Source organism: Beta vulgaris, chromosome 2, assembly GCF_026745355.1.
Source record: "Beta vulgaris subsp. vulgaris cultivar EL10 chromosome 2, EL10.2, whole genome shotgun sequence".
NCBI classification, from domain to species: Eukaryota; Viridiplantae; Streptophyta; class Magnoliopsida; order Caryophyllales; family Amaranthaceae; genus Beta; species Beta vulgaris.
In genome coordinates this window covers 17,889,664-17,912,915 of record NC_079203.1, presented here as the reverse complement: position 1 = coordinate 17,912,915, position 23,252 = coordinate 17,889,664, and the positions used below count along the sequence as shown (strand labels likewise).

At 38.4% G+C, this 23,252-nt stretch overlaps 1 protein-coding gene across 3 annotated transcripts; it reads right to left on the bottom strand.

Annotated features, from left to right (window-relative positions):
• Positions 1-1,526: 1,526 nt before the first annotated feature.
• LOC104887230 (uncharacterized) lies at positions 1,527-22,199 on the bottom strand. Of its 3 annotated transcripts, none has more exons than XM_010671823.3 (11): positions 22,016-22,199; positions 21,668-21,815; positions 20,498-20,892; positions 18,157-18,190; positions 14,226-14,863; positions 14,093-14,141; positions 13,847-13,972; positions 4,839-4,940; positions 4,603-4,694; positions 4,371-4,524; positions 1,527-2,094 (listed from the first exon to the last, which is right to left on the bottom strand). In XM_010671823.3, the coding sequence occupies exons 2-11, from the start codon at positions 21,782-21,784 to the stop codon at positions 1,828-1,830; spliced, it is 1,974 nt and encodes a 657-aa protein (XP_010670125.2). In that variant the 5' UTR covers positions 21,785-21,815; positions 22,016-22,199; the 3' UTR covers positions 1,527-1,827. The 3 variants fall into 3 exon arrangements, 2 of the variants coding, with proteins under 2 accessions (XP_010670125.2, XP_019103517.2); XM_019247972.2 differs by having other exon boundaries at positions 14,226-14,860; XR_007271033.1 differs by having other exon boundaries at positions 1,876-2,094; positions 4,371-4,445.
• Positions 22,200-23,252: the final 1,053 nt, after the last annotated feature.

Here is a 23,252-nt window from a genome sequence, read left to right as displayed (position 1 = left end):
GGTGGGGTGAACAATACTTGTGTGAGTGACTACATTGGTACGCTTTGGGATATATGAACAACTCGTAATGGAAATATCTTCCAAAGGACTCGTGCAACAGTAAAGGTTCGTTCTTCAACAGCATATATTGAGAGGAGTAAGCAGTAACATTTCGTGTTCAGCCATGATGTGAGGGCTGCTAATCAGCATGCCATGGAAGGCGGGTCGGTCCCCATGTTTTTTCTATACCAGTATTGGTCGTCAGATGCATGGTGCGCCAGAAGTTATTATTTGTATTGATGGCTCATGGGTGCAGAATACACTCCAAGGTGTTACAGCTTGTGATGTGAAATTGAAGGCTATACTTAGGTTCTTGAATAAAAAGATTAGTTCTTTATGTTTTCTTTAATGAATTTGATTAGAAAAACCTATGCCTCACGCACAAGAATTTCAATGATATGAAATTATCAACTCCTAACCAAGGGTGATAATAACTAGGGTTTGCATTCACTGCTTAAACTTGGATTCACTCCTAAAACGTTAATTCCACAAGGAATAGGTTAAACTCAAAAACATCTCTACTTTATTAAGATGGCCGAAAATCCTATATATATTACAAGATTTTCCTAAACCTACTAGGACTAGTAAAGCTTAAAGATAAAAGATAACTTAACAAGATAACTTAACCTAATCACACGCCTAAACCTAATAATTCACACGCCTAACATAATTAATTATTAAGACTCAATGATAAGGAATTAGACTCCTACTCATAATAGGATTCCTTTATCATTTAAACACTTACTTAAAATAAAACCCTAAATGACATAGAATTCTAACAGAACTAGAATACTACATAATTATTATCCTATTTCATATCAGCTTGGGTAACTGATGCACCTGGCATTCAATTTACAACAGACACGCTCAATGTTTCATTGCGTGTTCAACTCTTGAAACGCAGGCGCGAGCATGTCTCTTTGCGCTTACTTGGGCTAACACAAGATCGTTCACTAGCATCAGCATACGAACGGATTCGAGTTTGCTAGTTAGGCTTATTCAATCTTGTACAATGCGAGATATATCGATACATCATACCATGTCTGCAATTAGCTCCCTTGCTACCCAGTTTGATTGGTCTCATATCATCAAGATTCACAGGGATGATGTCTCTCCAGCTCATGATTTGGCCTAGCATTATTGTTTTTCTCCTTTTCCCTTCATGTCTTTTTAGATTTTGTTTTTATTGATTGTACATCAACCGGTGTAAAAAACAAAAAGGAACCATTTGGCACATGTATTTGCCAAACTTTGTCCTTATTGTGTTACATCTTTCCTCTTGTCAAGCCAATTAAAACTTAGACACAACATTCAACCTCTTATATCATTTTTAAAAAAGAACCATTTGACAAATGTATTTGCCATACTCTATCCTTATTGTGTCTCATCTTTCCTCTTGTCAAGCCAATTAAAACTTGACACATCATTTAATCTTATATCATATTTTTCAAGTCATGAACCCATTTTGAGAAGATACTCCTTCCCTATAATTGGGATAATTCTAATATATAATCTTCATTTGAGATTATCATGGAAAAGCTCCTCATAGTTAGGAAATCTCTAGAATAAAAATTGCTAAATATGCAATAAAATGTCACCAATAACCATCTTAGATTCAACTTTTAAGAACTTTAACCCTGCTCATATTTACAACTAAAACTTTATTGTACACTTTCACCAATTTAGAACTATAGCACCTTTATCAAAATGTTTTGCCTTATTTGTACAGGGGCATTTCTCTTCAAGCTCACACACTTTCTGTACAAAGATAATGTGCATCCAAACAACTCAGTCTTCCATCTTCACTTGTACGTTCTGCGACTCTTGATAATCTGCTAGCCTCTTTGGAAGATGTTTGACCACAAGATTGCCACCGTTATACCCATTCATAAGCTGTCTTCCTATCTTCGACCTCCACTCTGAGCTATCCAACTCCTGTTTCCTATCATGAACCACTCTATCACAGTAATTCAACATTGTACCCAAGCCAGTGTTTGGAGTCCAGCCATATTCTGCCAATATTCGCGCTTCTGCTTCATTCAGATCTTCTCCAACCTAACACCATATCATGCACAGAAACTTTGATCAGATAGGCTCTGAAAAATGTGGCAGTAATAAGGAAAGCGAAGTAGCAATCATTCAATAGCAATCCCGAATAATTTCGACAATAAAAGAGATTTCATTAACATCGGAAACAAACCATAATATATTTTTTCTCATATCTTCTCACAACTTACAGATCTACATGAAAGATAGCCTGAATGTATAAAACTCTTAGATGTGCATGACATGCAGACAAAAAGACTATTGGATGTACAAGAATGAATTTTCAAATGTACAACCAAAAAACTATGATAAACAAAAAATTCCACTTTGCCGTATGGTGTCTTGTCTCACCCATTATCCCTGCACCACAAAACTCCCTCTAAATTTTCTCAATCTTATTCACAACCGCCACTGAGATCATGAAAATTGAGAAAGAGGAAAGCTAGACAAACAAGATTCCAGCAAGGTAATTCTCCCTTCCATACAAAAAGAGACCTTTGAACAATCCAATCTTCTTGAAACATCAGGACCCCAAAGGGACACCAAGCATCGATCATCAACTAGCTCTATATCCCACATTTAGAAAGGTTAATTTCCCGTCAAAAATAAATGACCAGTTTTTTTTTTACCATGAAATCAACTCAAAATCTGCAAGACTATAAACACCTTCCAATTTTCAAAATTTGCAGTTCCAAACAAAATGGTCTTATCTAAACATTGTAGTGCTATATGTGTAGCACTTTTTTGATTACCTTACAAGCAGTCTAATCTGTAAACAGCTACCTTTGAGGATTTTATGTTAATGTAACATCACCTTCATGTTAAATAAACCACGACCCTCAATTGAATGAAGATATACTCTGGACTCCTACCAGGCTACCAAGGGATCTAATTATCACCATCATTCCTTAAACTGCTAAATGATATGGGAAACAAAAGGTTTAATCTAAAGAAAAATTCATTGAGCTTGCAAAATGGCTCAAAACAATAAAATGGGCAGCTAGCTAATCCCAAGAACACCAAAATGCAAATGATTATTCACCTCTCAGCTAGAAAAACACAAGATGCACATATGAGAAACAAAGTTATATCATTCCCCAAGTCTTCACACTTTAGCCTTCCTTGTGAAAATTAAAATACAGGGAAATGGCCAGGAATATTTTGTAGCTGGCTACAGAACCATTGTCCTGCCCAACTCCCATTCGTGGGGATTTTTTTTAAAGTAATATTCCAAGATGAGTTAAACATCATGTCCCCATTCACACCAAGAACGTGAAGATAGGAGTATCATGACATGTAGACAATCTGAAAAGGTAAAGAGATCTAAAAGGTTGCTCCCTCGCCTAAGAATACTCCCAATAGACAATGTGATTCCTATCACCTATCTTGCATTTGACGAAGGGATGAAAAAGATTGACGTCTTTAAAAGGAATTTCCAACGGCTAGTACTGAACATGCATCCCTGCTAGCTCATCCCAACCATTCCTCTCAGGACCATATGTGCTCCTGATCACGTTATGACGTAGGAAACCATGCACTCGTCAAAAGCATCACAAAGAGGATGTCCTTCAATGCCAAATTACCAAATGTCAATTCTACCCATCCCGTAGCAATCAAACACACTCCCAACTCACAAGGTAACCTCATCCCTTACTCTAGACCAAAAAAAGTCTCGTCTAGTCCTCCCTAATCTTCTACATTCAACCACCAGAAGCTTAACAGTAAAATAAGGTATAGGAGTATATAGGAGTGGCAAGTCATATATGTGTAATATGCCTACCTTAACGGAGGTAAATTCCCCTAAATGGTCACTCCTATCGAGATTATGTTTACTAAAGGAAGTACAAGGTGCAGACTATGGATTCAGCACCACCCAAGGGAACCTATCCAAGACAATGGATTCCAGATAAATATTGGCAAAACTAAATTTGGCTCTCCCCACATATACAAGCATTTTCATAAACAAGGTAAGAAGTCTAACGATGTACTAAGAGAACCCATGTTACACATTACATGAACAACAATGGCAAGAGGATGAACACACGATTCAATCATGTCAGTACTGAAGATCTACACAAGCCCCTTCATGGCAGTACTCATTCATTACCCATGATATAAACGATTAAATAAATCTCCTATAAGAAATCCCTGTTCTAGTCTGACTGATGAAATGATATATGTTCCCTGTTTAACTCTATTCACATGGAATGCACCTTTTATTCCCGCAGATATATCTGCATCCCCATATTCTAGAAAATGTAAAGTAATCAGTCACAATAGATTACCACTAGAGGTTTATTCTCTATTACGGTGATCCGGCCACAGCTCGTAAGCTTCATAGCAGTCACCAGACGTTTGATCTGCCAGGCAACAGGAACAGAGTTCAGAAGCTCAAAGAAATATGTTGCATAGCCATATTCAGGACGTTCCAGCACAATTCTGCATTAAACAAGTTCTTTCACAAAAACGTACAAAATAAGATCATAAAATAAAGAGCTAATTATCAGCAATTTCCACCTGTTATGTCTTTGGAAGACAAATACAAAAGACTGAAGATCTCGACACCAACCCCATTCAACAGGCCACTTCCTATTTCGCAAATACCTTGTCTGTAATGAAACTCAACAGCCAAAAGAGAAAGGAGAAGTTGTAAGCAGCAAATATCAGCTCAATCCAGTTTCAAACCTAACAATCATGATATAATCCATAGAATTTTAAAGAGTTACGAAGCCACAGAACATTTAGAAGCTGACCTGCTCCACAAGTGAAAGGAGACAAGACAAGCAGTAACTAATTTTCATGCCCTTTGTGCGTAAAAGAGGAAACTTGAGAAAAGTTTGACGTTGTGAAAACAGCTGCATCCAAGACAAAAAAGAACAACAAAGTTAAATTTATCTTGAAACAGTTTAACCGATGATGCTTAGGAGTTAGGACAGTTACTCAGTTACACACATCAAACACAAGTAAAGCCTTAAAGGTACAAGCTAAAGTTTTATGTCAAATAAAGTGTCATGTCGATACCCATGCCGATGTGTCGAGAATTTGGCACAGATAGTTAAGGTAATATGACAAGCCCGAATAGCATAGCTTCTATGCGCTAAATGTTTTTCCAAGAAATTGGCAAGTTTTCGAATCTTCTCTTTAAAAGTATACTATAATTTCACAGAAGACTAGGACGTCCAAGGATCTCACCATCCTATAGGAATTGTTTGCCATGTCATATCCCATCTCAAATAGAACCACCAAGGTCTAAAATTACAGGTAATCATGTCTCATGTATTATTTCATACTTGACAATTAGCAAACAGACCATACCCACCATCAATAGTAGAACAGCTACTTAACTATATTACTCGAACTCGGATTCTCGCGGACACAACTACATTTCCAAGCAAAGCCATAAACGCAAACACAGTAGTATTCACTGAAGCGGCATGTGACAATAAATGGAATAGAAGCAGCTCACCACGGAGTGAATTCTTTTTCGACAAAATCACATACATTGATGGGTATTTGACCTCATTTACAGTTCTTTGGGATAAGAAGTATTCTTTTAGCACCAAATGACCAAACCTATTGGTGACTTGTTTGGTCAAAGGAAAATAACCTAAAATAATAGGATAATCTGTTAAAACACACCTTTCATATTTCTGCTTTCTAACTTGTTCCTCAGACCTCCTATATATACTACTCCTCTCTCATTCTATTACTTGCCACCTCACACCCATTCCATAACCAGCTATGTCATAATACAGGAATATCAGTACTATTCTATCAGTACAAGGAATATAAAAGGGACAAGGAATATTATGCCGACTGTTAGCTGCCATTTGTTGCCTCAGCTGTCAATCTGTTGCCTTAGCTGTCATTCCCAGGTGGAATGACTTTCTTGCCCATTCTCTTATAGGTGATAAGGAGTTTTTCTCCCGCTTGATTCTTTGCATTACCCTGCCCCCAAAGAGCCACCTGGTCCTTAAGGTGGGTGGAAAGCAGGGAACCTGGTAGACACAGCACGGAAGTCTTCCCAAGTTGCGTTATAGGGAGGGAGATGTTCCCATTTAATCAGCACTTCAGTGGGATTCGTGGATGTGGGGGCGTTGGATCTGATGCTGGGTAATTTCTCAGGTGCTACTTCCATTGCAAGGTTAGCTGATAGCTGTGGGGGAACTGTAGAGTTAACTATAATGGATCCCAGTGCCAGCTTGAGTTGGGAGACATGGGAAACAGGATGTATCTTAGACTCTTCAGGTAGTTGCAGCTTGTAAGCCACTGGTCCAACCCTCTGTATGATCTTAAAGGGGCCCTAAAACCTTGCTGGTAGCTTGTCATTTGTTCTCTCCAACTTTACATAAACTGAACTACCAACTTCAAACTTTACATCTCTTCTTTATCATCCTCAAACAACTTCATCCTGTATTGGGCTTTGACTGGTTTCCCCCACTGTGTATTTGGTGAGGTGGGGAGGGTCCCTGCCATTGCCTTGAAAAGGGTGCACAAGGAGGAGGCATGCCAACTGGTGTTGTACCGATATTCTGCACAGTGGAGCCACCTTCCCCGTGTCTTGGGCCTTCCATTAATGCAGCACTCCATGTAGGATTCTAGACTTCTGTTCAGAACTTCAATCTGGCCATCTAATTGGGGATGGTAGGATGTACTCTAATGGAGAGCTGTGCAATGTAGCCTGAATATTTCTTTCCAGAATAAGCTTAGGAAAATCTTATCACTGTCTGATCCTATGGTAGTGGGGGTGCCATGGAGTCTGATGACCTCTTTGCAAAAAAGATTAGCTACTGTGGAGGCTGAGAATGAGTGTTTGAGACTCAGGAAGTGTGCATATTTGGTGAGTCTATCCACCACCACCATCACAGTATCCTTGCCATAAGGAGGAAGGCCCTCAACAAAGTCTAGGCTGACTTCTTCCCATACTTGTGTAGGTATAGGTAAAGGGTTAGAGAAGACCCCGTGGGATTACAGCGGCATATTTATGTTGTTGGCAGGTGTGGCCAGTTTTAATATACTTCTTCACATCCCTCTTCATTCCTGACCAAAACCACTAAGCAGCCAATCTTTGGTATGTTTTCAAGTCACCTGAATGACCCCCTATTGGAGCATCATGGATTGACCGTATTCTCTCATGGTAAAAAAGATTTAGGTAACACCAGCCTGTCCTTGTACATTAACTGATCTTGATGCACACTGTACCGTTTGGGGTTGATTTTACCCTCCTTGATGTCCTGGGTCAGTCTTTGAATGAAGGGATCTCTTTGAATGGAGGGATCCTGCTGCACTTGAGGTTAACCACTGCTCCCATGAAAATCTACAAGTAGACTCCAAGGCATTCATGTCTGATGCTAAATCTTTTTTTTTTTTTTTTTGATGCATCTGCTAGAGTATTAGTTACACTAGGCCTGTAACTAATGCCAAAGGATAAACCTAGCAACTTGCTCACCCGCCTCTGATATTCAGGGCCAATTTCTATTTGCTCCATGAGAAATTTCAGAGTCTATTTGCATCCTTTCATTTTCAGAGTATTGGGGATGTTGATTGTTATGGACTGATCCAGGGAAAGGTTCCCACATCGACCATATGGGAGGTTGGTGTGTGGTAAATGTAGGACAATGGGCTCTCCTCCTCTTGAGCCAGCTTTTGGGACTTGCATTCCTATTGTTCTGTAACAAATGATATTAGAGCCAAACCTCAAAGTGGTTACCTGTGGTGGCCTGGAACCAGCCAGCCGTGACCAACGAGGACATTGGTCCTTATGGGGGGGACTAATGTTATGGACTGATCCAGGGGAAAGGATCCAACATCGACCGAATGGGAGGTTGGTGTGTGGTTTATTATAGAACAATAGGAATGCACTTCCCAAAAGCTAGCTAAGAGGAGGAGAGCCCATTGTCCTATATAAACCACACACCAACCTCCTATAAAATACAGTCGATATGGGATCCTTTCTGTGGATGAGTCCATAACATTCGTCCCCCCAAAAGGACCAACGTCCTCGTTGGTCACGACTGGCTGGTTCCAGGCCACCACTCTATGCGCCACCACTCCGTGGGCCACCACTCCGAGGTTTTGGCTCTGATACCATTATTTATAGAACAATAGGAATACACTTCCCAAAAGCTAGCTCAAGAGGAGAGCCCATTGTCTCATATAAACTACACACCAACCTCTCATACAGTCGATGTGGGATCATTTGCCTGATCGGATCAGTCCATAACATTGATCCCTAAAACTAAGTTGAGTAATATCCCTCACCTGGTTCTTCACGCAACAATTTCACCTTATCTGCAGGGACACTTTGCCTTCTTCTTCCATCTCCTCTAAGTTCAGCAACACACTAAGCTCCTTCCGGCGATAGCATAGTTCGAAAATACGATTTCGGACACGGTGACGGTCACGGTGATGCGGGAACTGGGATGATGTGGTTGTCGTACCGCTCAATATCGGCTTAAAACATGAGATATCCCTAAAACCCGCCTAAAATGCGGCTTTTTTACACCTTTACGATGTGGGTAATATCGGTTTAGTAGATTTGAAAACCTTTATGACACGGACGATACAATACGATGCAGCCTTTTTTTTACACCATGGGCGACAGTAGTGGCCCACATTATACTTGTCATCACAGCGAAATTGAAGTCCTTTCTCACGCGTCTGTCAAAGCTCATGCTCCGATAACCTCCTCATCTCGCCTTCATTTCTTGTAGTTGGGGTGATTCGTAGAAATCGAGTGGGGTTGGCTAATTTAATGTAGTGAATCTGTCATATGGTGTGTTTACTGAGTTGGACCCACTTTGAGAGGTTTAGAAATTGGGCGTTGGGTAAGTTGAGTGATGGGTTTGGGTGTATTAGGAGCAGGGTTTGGGTGTTTTTCTAAGCGAGTCCCATTTGATCTTATCCTCAGCTTTTATGGCTAGATCCATGGCCATATCAAGGGTCCGTGAGCCCAAAAGTCGGACCTCGGCCCTAATCCTCCTTTAAATTGTAAATGCACTGCCCCTTGGCCACCTCCCTTGGAATCCCCTCTAAAGAAGCCAAAAGCTCGTAAAACTTTCTCTAGCAATCCATCACTTCACCTTTCTGCTCATGGGTGAGCCATCGTTCATCGAGGCTCCCCGCCGCTGCCGAAGCAGGAGTCCCTTAAGCTCTTCCCATCTCGTAATCTCTCTCCTCCCATTTTCCCATTGAAATCAAAGCAAAACGTCACCTTCTAAGGATACGACAACTGCTTCTACTTTTTCAACCTCCTCCAACCCATAAAATCGAAAATATCATTACAACAACAACAACTAAGCCTTATTCCCAAGGTAATTTAGGGTCGGCTAACATGAATCGTCAACTGGAATCGTGACCAGAGGAGATGGCATCGTCAAGAGTGATAAAAGTTTTTTTTTTTTTTGAAAACAAGGTTTACACCAAAAAGTGTTTAGAAGAGGTTTTCAGCAAAAGGTTTTAATACAACACAATTGAGAAAAACAAATAAATGCAGTAATCAGACCCCTTCCTCCACATAAATACTGCCCCTTCACCCACTTCTATCCAACGTCATGCTCTCCTCAATCCCAAGTAACCTCATATCACTTTCAATTACCCTCAGCCAAGTCATCTTAGGTCTTCCCCTACCTTTTACAATTTGATTACTCCTCCACTTTTCAGTTCTTCTCACCGGTGCATCTCCTAATCTCCTTTTCACATGACCAAACCATCTTAACCGATTCTCCCTCATCTTTTCTTCAATGGGTGCAACTCCAACTTTTTCCCGGATCAATTCATTTCTTAATCGGTCCTTCCTTGTGTGGCCACACATCCACCGCAACATACGCATCTCCGCCACGTTCATCTTATGAACGTGGCATTGTTCCCGCCCAACATTCGGTGCCATATAACAAAGCAGGCCTAATTGCAGTGCGGTAGAACTTTCCCTTCAATCTTTGGGGAATGCCGGAATCACAAAGGAATCCGATGGCGCTTTTCCACTTTAACCAACCCGCGTTAATTCTATGCGCCACGTCTCCATCCAGTTCTCCATCCTTTTGGAGAATGGATCCTAGCTAACGGAAGACGTTCGATCCTTGAACCACTTTGTTATCCAAAGTGACCGCCCCCGCCTCGCTGCTTGTAACCCCACTGAACTTGCATTCCATATACTCCGTCTTACTTCTGCTCAATCTAAAACCACGAGCTTCTAATGTATGCCTCCACAATTCCAACTTACTCTCAACACCTTCCTTTGTCTCATCAATCAACACAATATCATCCGCAAACATCATACACCATGGTATATCATCTTGAACTGACCTCGTTACTTCGTCCATGACTAGAGCAAAGAGAAAGGGACTAAGTGGAGAACCTTGATGCACTCCGGTCGTAATAGGAAACTCTTCTGTCCTCCCCACGGTAGTCCGCACACTCGTAGTTGCCCCCTCATACATATCCTTGATGATATCTATATATTTCAGTGGAACACCTTTCCTTGCCAACGCCCACCAAAGTATTTCTCTTGGTACTCTATCATATGCCTTCTCCAAATCAATGAAAACCATATGTAAATCCTTCTTCCTATCACGGTAATGTTCCATTGTTTGTCTTATGAGGTGGATGGCCTCTATAGTCGATCTTCCAGGCATAAATCCAAATTGGTTCTCCGATATCTTTACATGTTTCCTAAGTCTTTGCTCAATCACCCGTTCCCAGAGTTTCATAGTATGACTCATTAGTTTGATTCCTCGGTGTACATCGCCTTTGTTCTTATACAAAGGATCAAAGTACTCTTCCTCCACTCTAATGGCATTTTGTTGTGTCTCCAAATCATGTTGAAGAATGTTGCCAGCCATTCGATTCCCTCCCCCTAAACACCTCCAAACTTCTATAGGTATGCCATCTGGCCCCGTAGCTTTCTTCAATCCCATCTTTTTTAATGCTGCAACGACTTCTCCCTTTTGAATCCTCCTCATAAACTCACGATTTAACATACTTGGCGGGATGTGTACATCCCCGATGGCTTGTGCTTTATCACCGTTGAACAAGGTATCAAAGTACGATCTCCATCTATCCTTTATCTCCTCATCCTCCACAAGCACTCTTTGGTCCACACCCTTGACGCATTTTACCTTTCTTATGTCTCTTGTCTTCCTGTCCCTCATACGCGCAATTCTATAAATGTCTTTTTCACCTTCTTTCATATCCAATCTTGCATAAAGCTCTTTGTTTACCTGTGCTTTAGCTTCTCGTACTGCCTTCTTGGCTTCTTTTCTAGCCTCTTTGTACTTCTCATAATTCACATCGCTGCTATCTTTTCCCAAAAGTTTATAACTTTCTCTTTTGTTTTTTATCGCTTGTCTCACCACCTCGTTCCACCAAGATGTGTCCTTACTTGGTGGTACACTTCCTTTAGATTCTCCAAGGACCTCTTTCGCCACTTCCTTTATACTAAGTTCTATCTTTGTCCATGTCGAATCTACATCCATTTTCGTGTTACAAGACCAGATATCTTTACTAGCCATCTTAGCTAAGAAGTTCTCTTTGTGCTCCCCTTGGAGCTTCCACCACTTGATTCGCGGCTCCACATTGGGTTTTCGCTTTCTTAAAGACTCCCTACCCCGAAAATCAAGCACGACTAGTCTATGTTGGGTGGTTGCGCTCTCACCTGGTATCACCTTGCAGTTTGTATAACTCTTCCGCCAAGCATTCCTTACTAAAAAGAGGTCAATCTCACTCGTGTTACTTCCACTCCTATACGTCACAAGGTGAGATTCTCTTTTCTCAAACCAAGTGTTCATAATACTAAGACCATAGGCTAATGCGAAATCCAAGATACCACTTCCAGCTTCATTTCTCTCCCCATACCCAAAACCTCCATGAATGCTCTCAAAGCCAACTCGACTAGTGCCCACATGTCCGTTAAGATCCCCACCAATGATCAATTTTTCATTAATAGGCACTCGTTGCACAACCTCCTCCAAATCCTCCCAAAATTGTTGTTTAATAAATGCTTCTAATCCTACTTGCGGCGCATATGCGCTTATGATAGTCACCGCCTCGCTCCCTAATACTAGTCTGATACTCATAATGCGGTCACTCTTCCTTGAAACTTCCACCACATCATCAATATATTCCTTATCAACAATGATGCCTACTCCATTCCTACTCTTATCCTTTCCAGAGTACCACAGCTTATAACCCCACGGGGCTAGTTCTCTTGCTTTTCCACCAACCCACTTAGTATCTTGAAGGCACATTATGTGAATCTTTCGCCTCCTCATAACCTCCACCACCTCCGCCGATCTTCCCGTCAAAGAGCCAATGTTCCATGTTCCAAAGCGCATCCTACTACCCCTACTACTACCCCTACCACTACCCCTACCCCTACCACTACCCAAAATCGAAAATATCATTATGCTCGCAAATTCCATCCATAGGGATTTTCCCTATCAAAAAGAGGTAGGTTAAGCTTCTTTAATCTCCAGTTACCAAGGGTGGCGACTGGTGGGCTAGGGTAGTTTTAAAATTCCCATTGGTTAGGCTGAAAGAATGGCTCCAGATGGTCAATAATAAATGGTGGGCTATGGGGTGGATTATTATGCGGGTTGTTTTGCGGGTTATTTGACGGTGGCTATTGGACACTGAAGGTGGCGAAGCTGTCAATTTCTCGGTTGCTAAGGGTATTTATGATGGTTAAAGAAATGTTACTCTCATTTCTTCCATGAACTTCTTATGATCCTCCCTCATGGTTTTTATCATCCCATCTTGGGTTTCCTCGGTACGGTCTATTCTTCCCTCCAACCGTTGTACCATTACAGTCATCTCATTAGAGAGTTTCTCCCCCATGGTTTGGTGGTAGGTCATGACCTCGGTTAGAACTGAGTGCAAGCCAACGAAATCTTGCTCCAACTGGTTTAACCTTTGTAACTGCATAGGTGTTGTAGCAAAAAGCTTGAGTTTCTCTTCTTCTTAGCCCCAAGTTCCAACCTTGCTCTAATACCAAGTTTGATAAAAATAAGAGAACAAAAACTGAAATTGAGAAAATTAGAAAAGGAAAAGGTTTAGGGTATGTTATATTAATGGGATCAAAGATCAAAGATCAACAATCAGTACAACTGGCTCACTTTCAAGAGGTAAGGATCTCTCCAAGGTTCTACTACTAAATTACCAAAATTCTGCTTTCTAACTTATTCCTCAGACCTCCTATTTATACTATGCAATACAGCATCATTCTCTCTCTTTATTCATTGCCACCTCACACCCATTCCATAACCAACTACGTCAGGAATATCAGTACAAGGAATATAAAAGGAACAAGGAATATTCTGCCAACTGTAAGCTGCCATCTGTTGCCGTAGTTATCATTCTCAGGTGAAATGACTTTCTTGCCCTTTCTCTTATAGGTGATGAGGTGTCTATCTCCAGTTTGATTTCTTGCATAAACGTAACAGTACTTTCAAAGTGAACCACAAACAACAAATTGATCATAATGATACCAAATGAGCCTCAAACTGTTACAATAAGTTCCACTTTAAATCCAAAATCTTCTCCATCTCAGCTAAGCTAGCAGAGGATTGTCCATATAAACATTTGCCATATAGGTATTCTCCTTAAATCATAAGAAAATGATCAAAAATTAAGTTCCACTGTTCCACTAAATTGATAAAGTATAGCTAAAAGTAGACTATATCACTATAGGAGCACTTCTATGCAAGAGCTCTAAATAAACACAGATGCCAAGAAAGCATGCATAGTGAAAGACAATGAAGAAAACCTGTGATATTATAGCTTCAAGCTCTGTAAAGCCATCTTCACTGAAAGGATCCTCGAGTGCATCATCAGAATCTTCTTCCCCATATAGCTTTATTTCTTCAGGTGATACTCCTCTCTCGAGCAAAACCTAGCAAATTACGTTTGAAATCGAATATAGTTCTAACTTCCAACTCTAAACAATCTTTGACAATTGAATTGTGGCTCTGTGATGGAAAGAAATCAGTAGTTAAAAGAATGCATTTACTACCTTTAAAAGCCCAGGAGCATCTTCCTCCAATGCAGTTTCAACTGAATCACTGCAAAGATATTAAAGCGTATAAGAAATCTACTACATGGAAGCTAGTCATATGTTACTAAAATAGGCTTTCTAGAAATACTACGTTGCAGTTCTTCTCTTTTTCCTAGGCCGACTGATGCTAAGTGGTTTGACTGATTCCAGAACATCAGTACCATGATCCAAAGCTGAGGCCACATCTTCCTTTGAAAAATCAGTATTTTCAGACAAATCCAAGCTAGGTATTCCAGATGGTAGCAACTTGATCCGTTCTACAAGTGGCATGTGGTCTAACTCATCCAGAAGACATTCAGAGAACCCAGGCTCACTTTTCACAGTCAGAGTCGGGCCAATGAAAGAATTCTGCATGATATCCTTTCTTTCACTGAATAACTCATTTACATCAAGAGGTTCATCTTTGACACTGGCAAATGATTGTATAAATGAACTTGCCAAGGCAGGAGCCTCCATCTTAGATCCATCCTGTGTACTGATTGATTCACATTCTGCAAATAGAGGTAATGATCTGGACTTAGGTGGTACTGCAGCAGAAATGGGTAAAGGTGGTGAATGCTTGTCATCTGTATGGGATGTTCCTTCAGTTGCATTTTCCAAAACCTGATTATCAAAGCCATTCACTTCCGTCTTTACATTTTCTGCAATTAGTGTGTCTCGCATGGAATCACTTTCTGCACTTTGCAGCATAATTTTGGATAAGTTGGATAACCCTTCAATATCCTGCTGCTGAGAACACAAGAGTCATTTAAATTCAGAAAATAGACAGTGTCAGCAATTCTGGATACAATCCTAAATTAATCATAGAAAGGAATAATTTGCAACAATCATAGACATGTGAAACCACAGGATGAATTTCATGGGAATGAGTGTGGGTATAGAAATCTTCTCCATGTTTATGAACCAATTTAGGGCTCGGAACCCAGAGGTCAACTACTGAAGCAAGAAGCATCGGACTAAATGGAGCTTTTTTAAAATTAGAAAAAGTATTCTCTGTCTGGATGAGTAAACCCGAGTCATCTACTCATCTTGAACAGTAATTAATCCTAAGAGAAGCTCTTTCCGGTCCAGTGCTCAAGCAAATCTGCAAAAGGCTTAACTCATAAAAGATAACCTAAGATAGCCTACTAGTCTTGGGTAGAGCTTATAACCGGGAAAACAAAAACTTTTTGGATTTGAACCAACTACATGCGGAAATGGACTTGCAGCCTAAAGTCCCGAGAAAAATGACAACTTGCTTCATTATAATCTACAAAAACGATACCATTTCTTTCTCCCTCACAATGTTGCTTAGATTCCAAAAAGAAAAATGAACCAATTATTTATTGCTTTGCAGCAGGGTATAAGATGAATCAATCTGTGGGACGAAACTCAGTTGACACTTGACGAGCCTAGAATCCACCTATGACCTCCAATTTGGAATCGGATTTTTCATTTTCATATTAGGATCAGATCCTTTGTTTTTTTTTTACTTGCAATACTTTTTTTTTCATCAACTCCAATGCAAAATTTGGGTAGGAGAAAGGTAGAGAGGAAAAAAAAAAGAGAGGGCCCCATGTGATTGAAGAGAGATAGAGAGAAAGGAAAAGCAAAAATAGAAAGTGTTGCAAGTAATTAATTATTTCCTTTTTAGGAAAGTGCTACAAGTAAAAAAAAAAACGGAGGAAGTATATATATATAGGGTTGGGTTCTAGTGAGAACCCTCTTATGGTGAGAACCGTGAGAACCACTTAAAATGAGCAAAAACTTCCTAAAATGAGCAAAAAAAAGTAACAAATGAGCAGAAACATAAAATGATTAGAAAACATTAAGTTATCAAAAACGTAAAATGTACAAAAATGTAAAAGAAGAAAAACGTAAAATGAGCATAAAAAGGTTCAATGAGAAAAAAAAGTAAAATGAGCAAAACGTAAAATGAGCAAAAACGTTGATAAATGAGCACAAAATTGTTAAATGAGCAAAACCATAAAATAACTGAAACAAAAAATGAGCAAAAATGTTATGAAATGATAAAAATCTTTGTAAAATGAGGAAAAATTAGTAGTTCTCACGGTTCTCACGTAAGGGTGGTTCTCATATGAACTTAAACCTATATATATATATAGGTATAGGATCACGTAAAAACCCCTCCTTATGTTGAAAACTTGAAAATTGAAACATAAAATGAGCAAAAAGTCACTCAAAATGAGCAAAACGATAAATGAGCAAAAAGTTCTTATAATGAGCAAAAATATAAAATGAGCAAAAAATATAAAATGATCAAAAATTTGTAAAATGAGCAAAAGTTTCTTAAAATGAGCGAAATTATAAAATAAGCAAAAAGCATAAAATGAACAAAAGTTTGTAAAAATGAGTAAAAACTTCGTAAAATGAGCGAAAGTTTGCTAAAATGAGCAAGCGTTTCTTAAAATGAACAAAAACATAAAATGAGCAAAAATCTGCAAAATGAGCAAAAAGGTTGGTTTTCAGTTTTCAGCTTAAAGTTAGTTTTCAGTGGATCCTACCTATATATATTTATATATTATATAATAATCGAACTGGACTTGATTCGGACTTTTAAAAAAAAAAATCGAACTGGACTGGACAGGACTCAGAAAAAGTTTGGATTGGATTTGGACTCAATTTTTCGAATCCAAAAAACTTTAGACTGGATTTGGATTTGGATTTGGCAAAGTCCAATCCCGTTCAATCCACTTACACCCCTAATCCCTAGCAGTAAGGGATAAGCCCTTCCCACTATTCTTCCATGTCTCTTTTATCTTCTACTTTCATAATACATCGGTAATCCTGTCATAAGGAGAAACCTTCAGGGGTATAGCTTCCACTTTAGGAGTCCTCGAGATTAGAAAGTGAGGATCCGCAAAGAATTTACTTGATGTGCTAGAGGCATGCTCTTTTATCAATTCTCTCGATATTTCCATTCTCTTCTATACCAACTATTATAAACAAACACGAAAAGTCTCACTATGGGAAACTAAAGAAGTGAGAATGTGAATCTGAGAGTAATATTAGATTTTACAAAGTCTACAATATAGCATGTGCAATCTCCGAGCAAACATATCCATATCACTTTTTAGTAAATGTTGAGTTTTCAGTATGTTGGGAAAGAGTAGACAAATACAACTTAATCTATTTTTTAGAAAAGGAAAAAGAAAACTCCAAAGGGCCAATTACAGCTTCACACAAGCATAGCAAGCTTCGCTAAAGCTTTAATAGAAAAGTTATGGGGAGAATCAATTTTATGTCAGGTAAATTAACATGTGCTAGAATTTTCAGCCAGCTTAGATAAACCATTTATGCCTAACTGAGTCAAACATGCTTAACCTCGAGCATCAAAACCAAATAAAAGCAAAATGTCATAGAATTAAATGGCTCCACACTTTTACAAGACATAGAGACGTTATATTCCTTCAATTGGTATAGTGAAACACAATGAGAATTTGTTTGATATACTTCTAGTGTGTGATAGACTTACAAGAAAAAATAGCAGATCATACGCACATCAGCAGTTGACCATATTACATTTTCAATCATAAACAGTAATGCCAGCTGGCTACATATTCTAAAATGACTTGCTTGATAAAAAAAATATCAAGCAAGTTTTAAATCCTCCAAATGGCTTAACTGGTTCTGTGGTGTTACAGGTTCAACTAGAAGCTATCGTTAAGCACACTACATCAAGGTCTCATATTTGATTCTACTGCCCATAAGTAGATCAGTTTAACTGATTACTAGAAGATCAATACTCTTCTAGGGTATCACCAATTGTCATGTAAGATTCAAATTTGATTTCCACAAGAAAAGGCATTTGAATATGCAACTATAGAGTATGAGCTTGCATATTATTAACAGCATAGCCAGAGACAAATAGACAACATTCAGTGTTAGGGGAAAAACAATCCAAAAGGCTTCCTTCAAAAAGCACTATTCATAAGTCAAAACCATAATACCAATAAGCAAACTGTAAGAAAAGCATTGACAAAAAGAAACCTGAAAAAGAAACAAATGCCTAGAAAACTTACTCCCATATCTGATCTAACAGATTGCATGAGTTTCCTGTCAAAAACAAACGTAAATTGAATTAACTTAGCATATGCCTTTACTATGTCAAAGAGAATATATAAGAGAAAGCAATTGCAGTTTTGTTATGCCCTGAAGATTTTATGAAGGTTGTTATAATATATTTAAAATTTCACAGAGTTTGCTGCGAAAGTAGATGTATTTCACAAAAATAAGCAGTTAGAAATGCACAGAGATCCATAGAGCTTGCAGAGTACGAATTGAAGTAATCAATTATCTTGTTTTCTCGTCAATGCCAAATATATCATCCATCATGATACAGACCAGTACCTCGCTCCTCAACAAGCCACTGTCTTGTACTTTCAGATTGAAACGCCATCAACAAAAGAAATTCCATTTAGATCTGCCATTGAGCAACAAATATCCATGCACTACAACAATTAAGTCCCTGGGCATGGTCTCTAATTGTAGTAGGAACTCCATTTCTTTCATATTTTTTGTTCTTTTTTTGCTTATTGGACAAAAGAAGTCCACAGAAACATAATTCACTCATATAAGAAAAATAAAAATAAACATAATAAATAAAACTCCGAAGGTACTAAATATGGATCAATATACAGGTGCAGTGAGCATCCAGCCACCAGCAATTTTTAGTTCTTCCTAAATCAACAGTAACAGCACTATGGTCCTAACTACGATATAATCTGGGTATCTTCAGATGTATGCATTCTCACATCAAAGTGGTTTACGGAGCCAACAAAGCCACTGCTTCCACAGGACCCATAGGTCATAGTGAAAACATTTGATTATGACCCGGCCCACTATAAGCCCTCTACCCATTTGACCCGGCCCGATACCGACCCTTTATGAGGCGACCCTCTTATGACCCGACCCGCTTCCGACCCGCACTAACCCTGACCCGCCCCGCCCAATAACCAGGTCTACTAGTGGGGAATGACTTAAGAATTCTTCAATTTTAAAAATTCAAGGGAACTGGCTTCTTTGGAATTTCGCTTCTCTTAATTTGTATACTTTTTTTGGCAGCACAAATTCATACAATTTGTAATTTTGATTTCTCTAAACTCCAGAAATTGTATCCCTAACAAATAAAGAGAGATGCCTCAAAAGTGAATAACAATAGGCTAATAGAGACTAACAAATGAATCAAGAATTTGGTGCACAACTTGATTAAAGGCGACAAAGATATACCAAAAAACACCCTAAGAAGGAGACTTTGAGAAACAAGAAACCTTGGTTTTATCAGCTGGTACGAGTAAAATTGTACCTAAAAATATAATAAAAAGTTTATAGTAGAGCATATGATTCCTTACTAATGTGATAAGAAAAAGTATATAGTAAGTTATAAAAAGTTCAAGGCGCATTAAGGCCATAGGGATCCTAGTGTGCCTGAAATTTCAGTGCACTTTTTTGTGTGCCTAGGTGCGCTTTAATGCGCCTCTTTAAAATCGCCTAGCCCAGCACAATATAAGCACTTAACCCAAACGCCTTGTACCTCAGCGCGAAGCCAGAGAATATTACTACTAATACGCGAACATGAAGCCATCACAAATGATAGGAAAGGATAAATCTAAAGTATAAATTTTTTTTGTGATAGTCTGGAAATTTTATAGTATAAAGAATCCTAATCCTAATAATCAAAACAAATTATTGATATACAATTACAAAAAACTGAGAAAGAAGCTTTTTTCGCACAGAAATGGTAGACAATATCCCTGCAAATATCTAGAGATGCAAGCTCCGGAAGGGGAGGAAAAGATAAAAAGCCTAGGAGTTTAAAAATTATGTAAAATGAAAACTACTTGAGGTTGCTCAGAGATTTTAGCCTAGGAAACATTCTGACCCTATTTAAGGAAAAATATTTAGAAGATACTATTTGACAAACCACAATTAGATAATAAAATAAATTCTTTGTGTAGTAGAACATCATGAGATCCTAAACATGGCGAATTATAAAACCTAAGCTTGTCATTCTTGTTCTGACAAGAAAAGGTGCAAATGCAACTAACATGTTAGAAAATACTACTCCCTCCATCTATTTTGGTCAATCCATAAAAAACTGTCATGATGCCTTAAATGGAACATTCACTCTACCCAACCCACTCGACCTATGTGATGTGGGTCCCTCTACTATTTACCACTCTCTTCATTCATATTCATATGATATGGGGTCCTCCACTAACTCTCTCTATTACTCAACTAATTTTTCATCCTTACATTTACTCTATCTACCCAAAAACCTACATTATCCTACTATAGATCTTAATATGCATCCCCAAACATAAGAGGACAATGAAGAGGAAGATATTAGTAGAAAGAAAGTACCATCTCGACAATAGCAAATTCCGTCGTTCTCTCAACACGACATTATCAAGAGCATCATCAAATTCATAGACATTCTCATGCTTAATGACATTAGCTTGGACATTTGCGCTCCTAGAGTCCATGAAGCAATCTTGCAAAACATTACCAAGAGAATCTGATGTTGTTTGATGCAGATAAAAACCAACTGGATTGTTACATTGTGTAGTCTCGGTTCTTGCTTCAGAGACTGGCATCTTACTTGAACAAATGGATGAATTTTCAAGTTTCCTGCCTAGATCAGAGTCTCGAAGACAGTCCACAGAATGACCAGAAGAACTATTATCCGAGGATAAAGAAGTCGTTCCAGAATCTGGAGCTTGACGAGTTGGTAATTCAGAATCTTTTGTAATTATCGCCTACAGAGAAGGAAACAGTAAGACATGATAGCGCATTAATATATGATGACTAAAAAAACTAATCCAAATTATATGAGGTCTCTAAAAGAATAAACATTCTTTGCAATTGCAGAGTTGAGATTGCATATATAATTTTTTTTAAAAAGTCTACCCCTGGAAAAGGTAGATAATAACTGAACATTAGCAATTCTATTGAATGACCAATAGCTGCAAGCCTGATTTTTGCGTGATCAAACTCTACTTAATCACTCTATGTTTGTAGGCAAGTCAATTGGTTCCTACATTTCACACAAGAGATGCAAACATCACAACATTCTCCATATCCACGCCACATAGAGAGAAGCCCACCTAATATTCCAGCACTAGAAGAAAACTGAGAAATGCTAAGGCTCCGTTCTATTCACCTGAACTCCAATTATCTAAACTGTTAGAGCCTACTGAACTTACCGGCCCTATCTGATATTATAATGTCAGAAGGAACAAAGCCCTAAGTGGAGGTACATTAGAACCAGATACTTCTTAACCCAACAATAAATGCTAAAATCTTCCAATTCTTACAAATGTAAAATGAAAAAATTAACACAAATTATGCATTGAACATTAAATTTTGAATCACTAAAGCATATTTGCAAGCCACTAAGAAATGCAACCTGCACTCCTGGTCACCATACAACATACCAACTTGGCAACAACTAATAATAAAGGTCCCTAACATGTGAAATCAATTATAAGAAAAACTAGATATGCAAGCTATTAGCTTGAGATGAAGAATCACCTCTGCATTGGCATTCTTAATAGAATGCAACATCTTCAATCGTAATCGTAACGGAACACAATCATATTCCTCTAACCACCTGCTATCACAAACTCTTTCCCCTGAATCTGTCGACATCCTATCAAAATATAGGATTCCACAGCACGCCCTGAAAGCCCTCAAAAGATATAAATAGCAATACAGCATGAAAATGAAAAAGTTAACATTATCAGTGTTTTCGCATGACAAGAGTATAATAGACTAGGTTTCTGAAAGAGAAAAAATTGCAATAGTAACGGAAAATTGGGGCATTTACAAACTTCTTAAAGGAGACTCATAATACCATGAATTTGTCAAATTGGGGCTTACCGATTCGCGAAAGTGAGATAAATTTATTGCGTTAGGGTTTGTCAATTACATCATGATGAGAAAATTTTGGCGCCAGGTAACAAATTCAAGCGAAGAAGTTTAGTTCAGTTGATTATCAGTCACTCGTCTCTCACTCTCTCTTGGAAGTCCATATGGCAGGGAGAGGCCGGAATGGGTGCTTAAATGTTATATTTCTATTAAATGTCTTATATGCATTGCTATGTCTCGGAAATTATTATTTAAGTTAAACTAGTATTATGACCCGTGCATAACGCACGGGAGTATTTATTGTTTTATTACATATTTAAAGGAAGTAACATAATAACATTGACTCAACTTCCCATATTACACAAAATCATAAAACATAAAGTATGAATGGTGATGAACAAAAATTACAAATGAAATTTCCAAATCAATTTATATGTATCCGAACACTTCCTTGTAAACTACATTTAGCGTATTTGCACGCAAACAATGTTCTTCATCCAACAAAAAGATCTTGAGACCTTTTTTGCTTGTAACTCTGGAAACGACAATATAAAATTGTCCATGGCTGAAAACAGTATCGAAAGATACATGCCTACATGAGACAGAGTTTGTCCTTGATTTTATTTTTGGTCATAGTAAAAAAAATCATTAATTAAAAGAAATAGTCCTCTCTGAAATCCGACAGAAAATTTAGTGAAGTCAGACGGGATTAGTGTCATTCTTTGGATAAATATTTTTTCTCCGACATTGCTTCCGAAAATAATAGTAACTTCCCGTGCATCGTGCATACTGCACGGGAAATGTTTTTTCTTATAAATTGAAAATTTTAAGAAGTTTGTCCTAAAGTCATGGTGGTGAATACTTAACTTGTGATTTAAGATTTCATAATCATGTATTGAGATTATTTTAGAAAATGACTTATAACCGTGTCCTTAGGCTGATGTAGTTAATGTCATGTTGGATCACATGACCCACCTATATTTTTTTAAGAAGTTGATAGAATTAGTATATGCTCTGTCTATTGCTTTCCATATAGTCTAAGATAAAATCACAATTCACACCACCAATAACACTCAGCCATACGTCGGTTTCAGCAACCACTTATGGAAGTCTTATTCTACCTTCTTGCACCACCGATGCATCATATTTGGCCACCCACTGGTAGCTGCCCACTTAGTCATGATTTTAAATTTATACCCGTGCAACTGCATGGGGATTTTTTATTTTTATAAATTTAGATTTTATGTTA

Coding starts and splice junctions, on each gene's coding strand:
- LOC104887230 (XM_010671823.3), bottom strand. CDS start 21,784: ATGTCGACAGATTCAGGGGAAAGAGTTTGTGATAGCAGGTGGTTAGAG. Junction 14,864..18,156: donor CTGTTAGATCAGATATGGGA/GTAAGTTTTCTA, acceptor TTGTGTTCTCAG/CAGCAGGATATTGAAGGGTT. Junction 4,695..4,838: donor TCCTTTCACTTGTGGAGCAG/GTCAGCTTCTAA, acceptor GTTTCATTACAG/ACAAGGTATTTGCGAAATAG.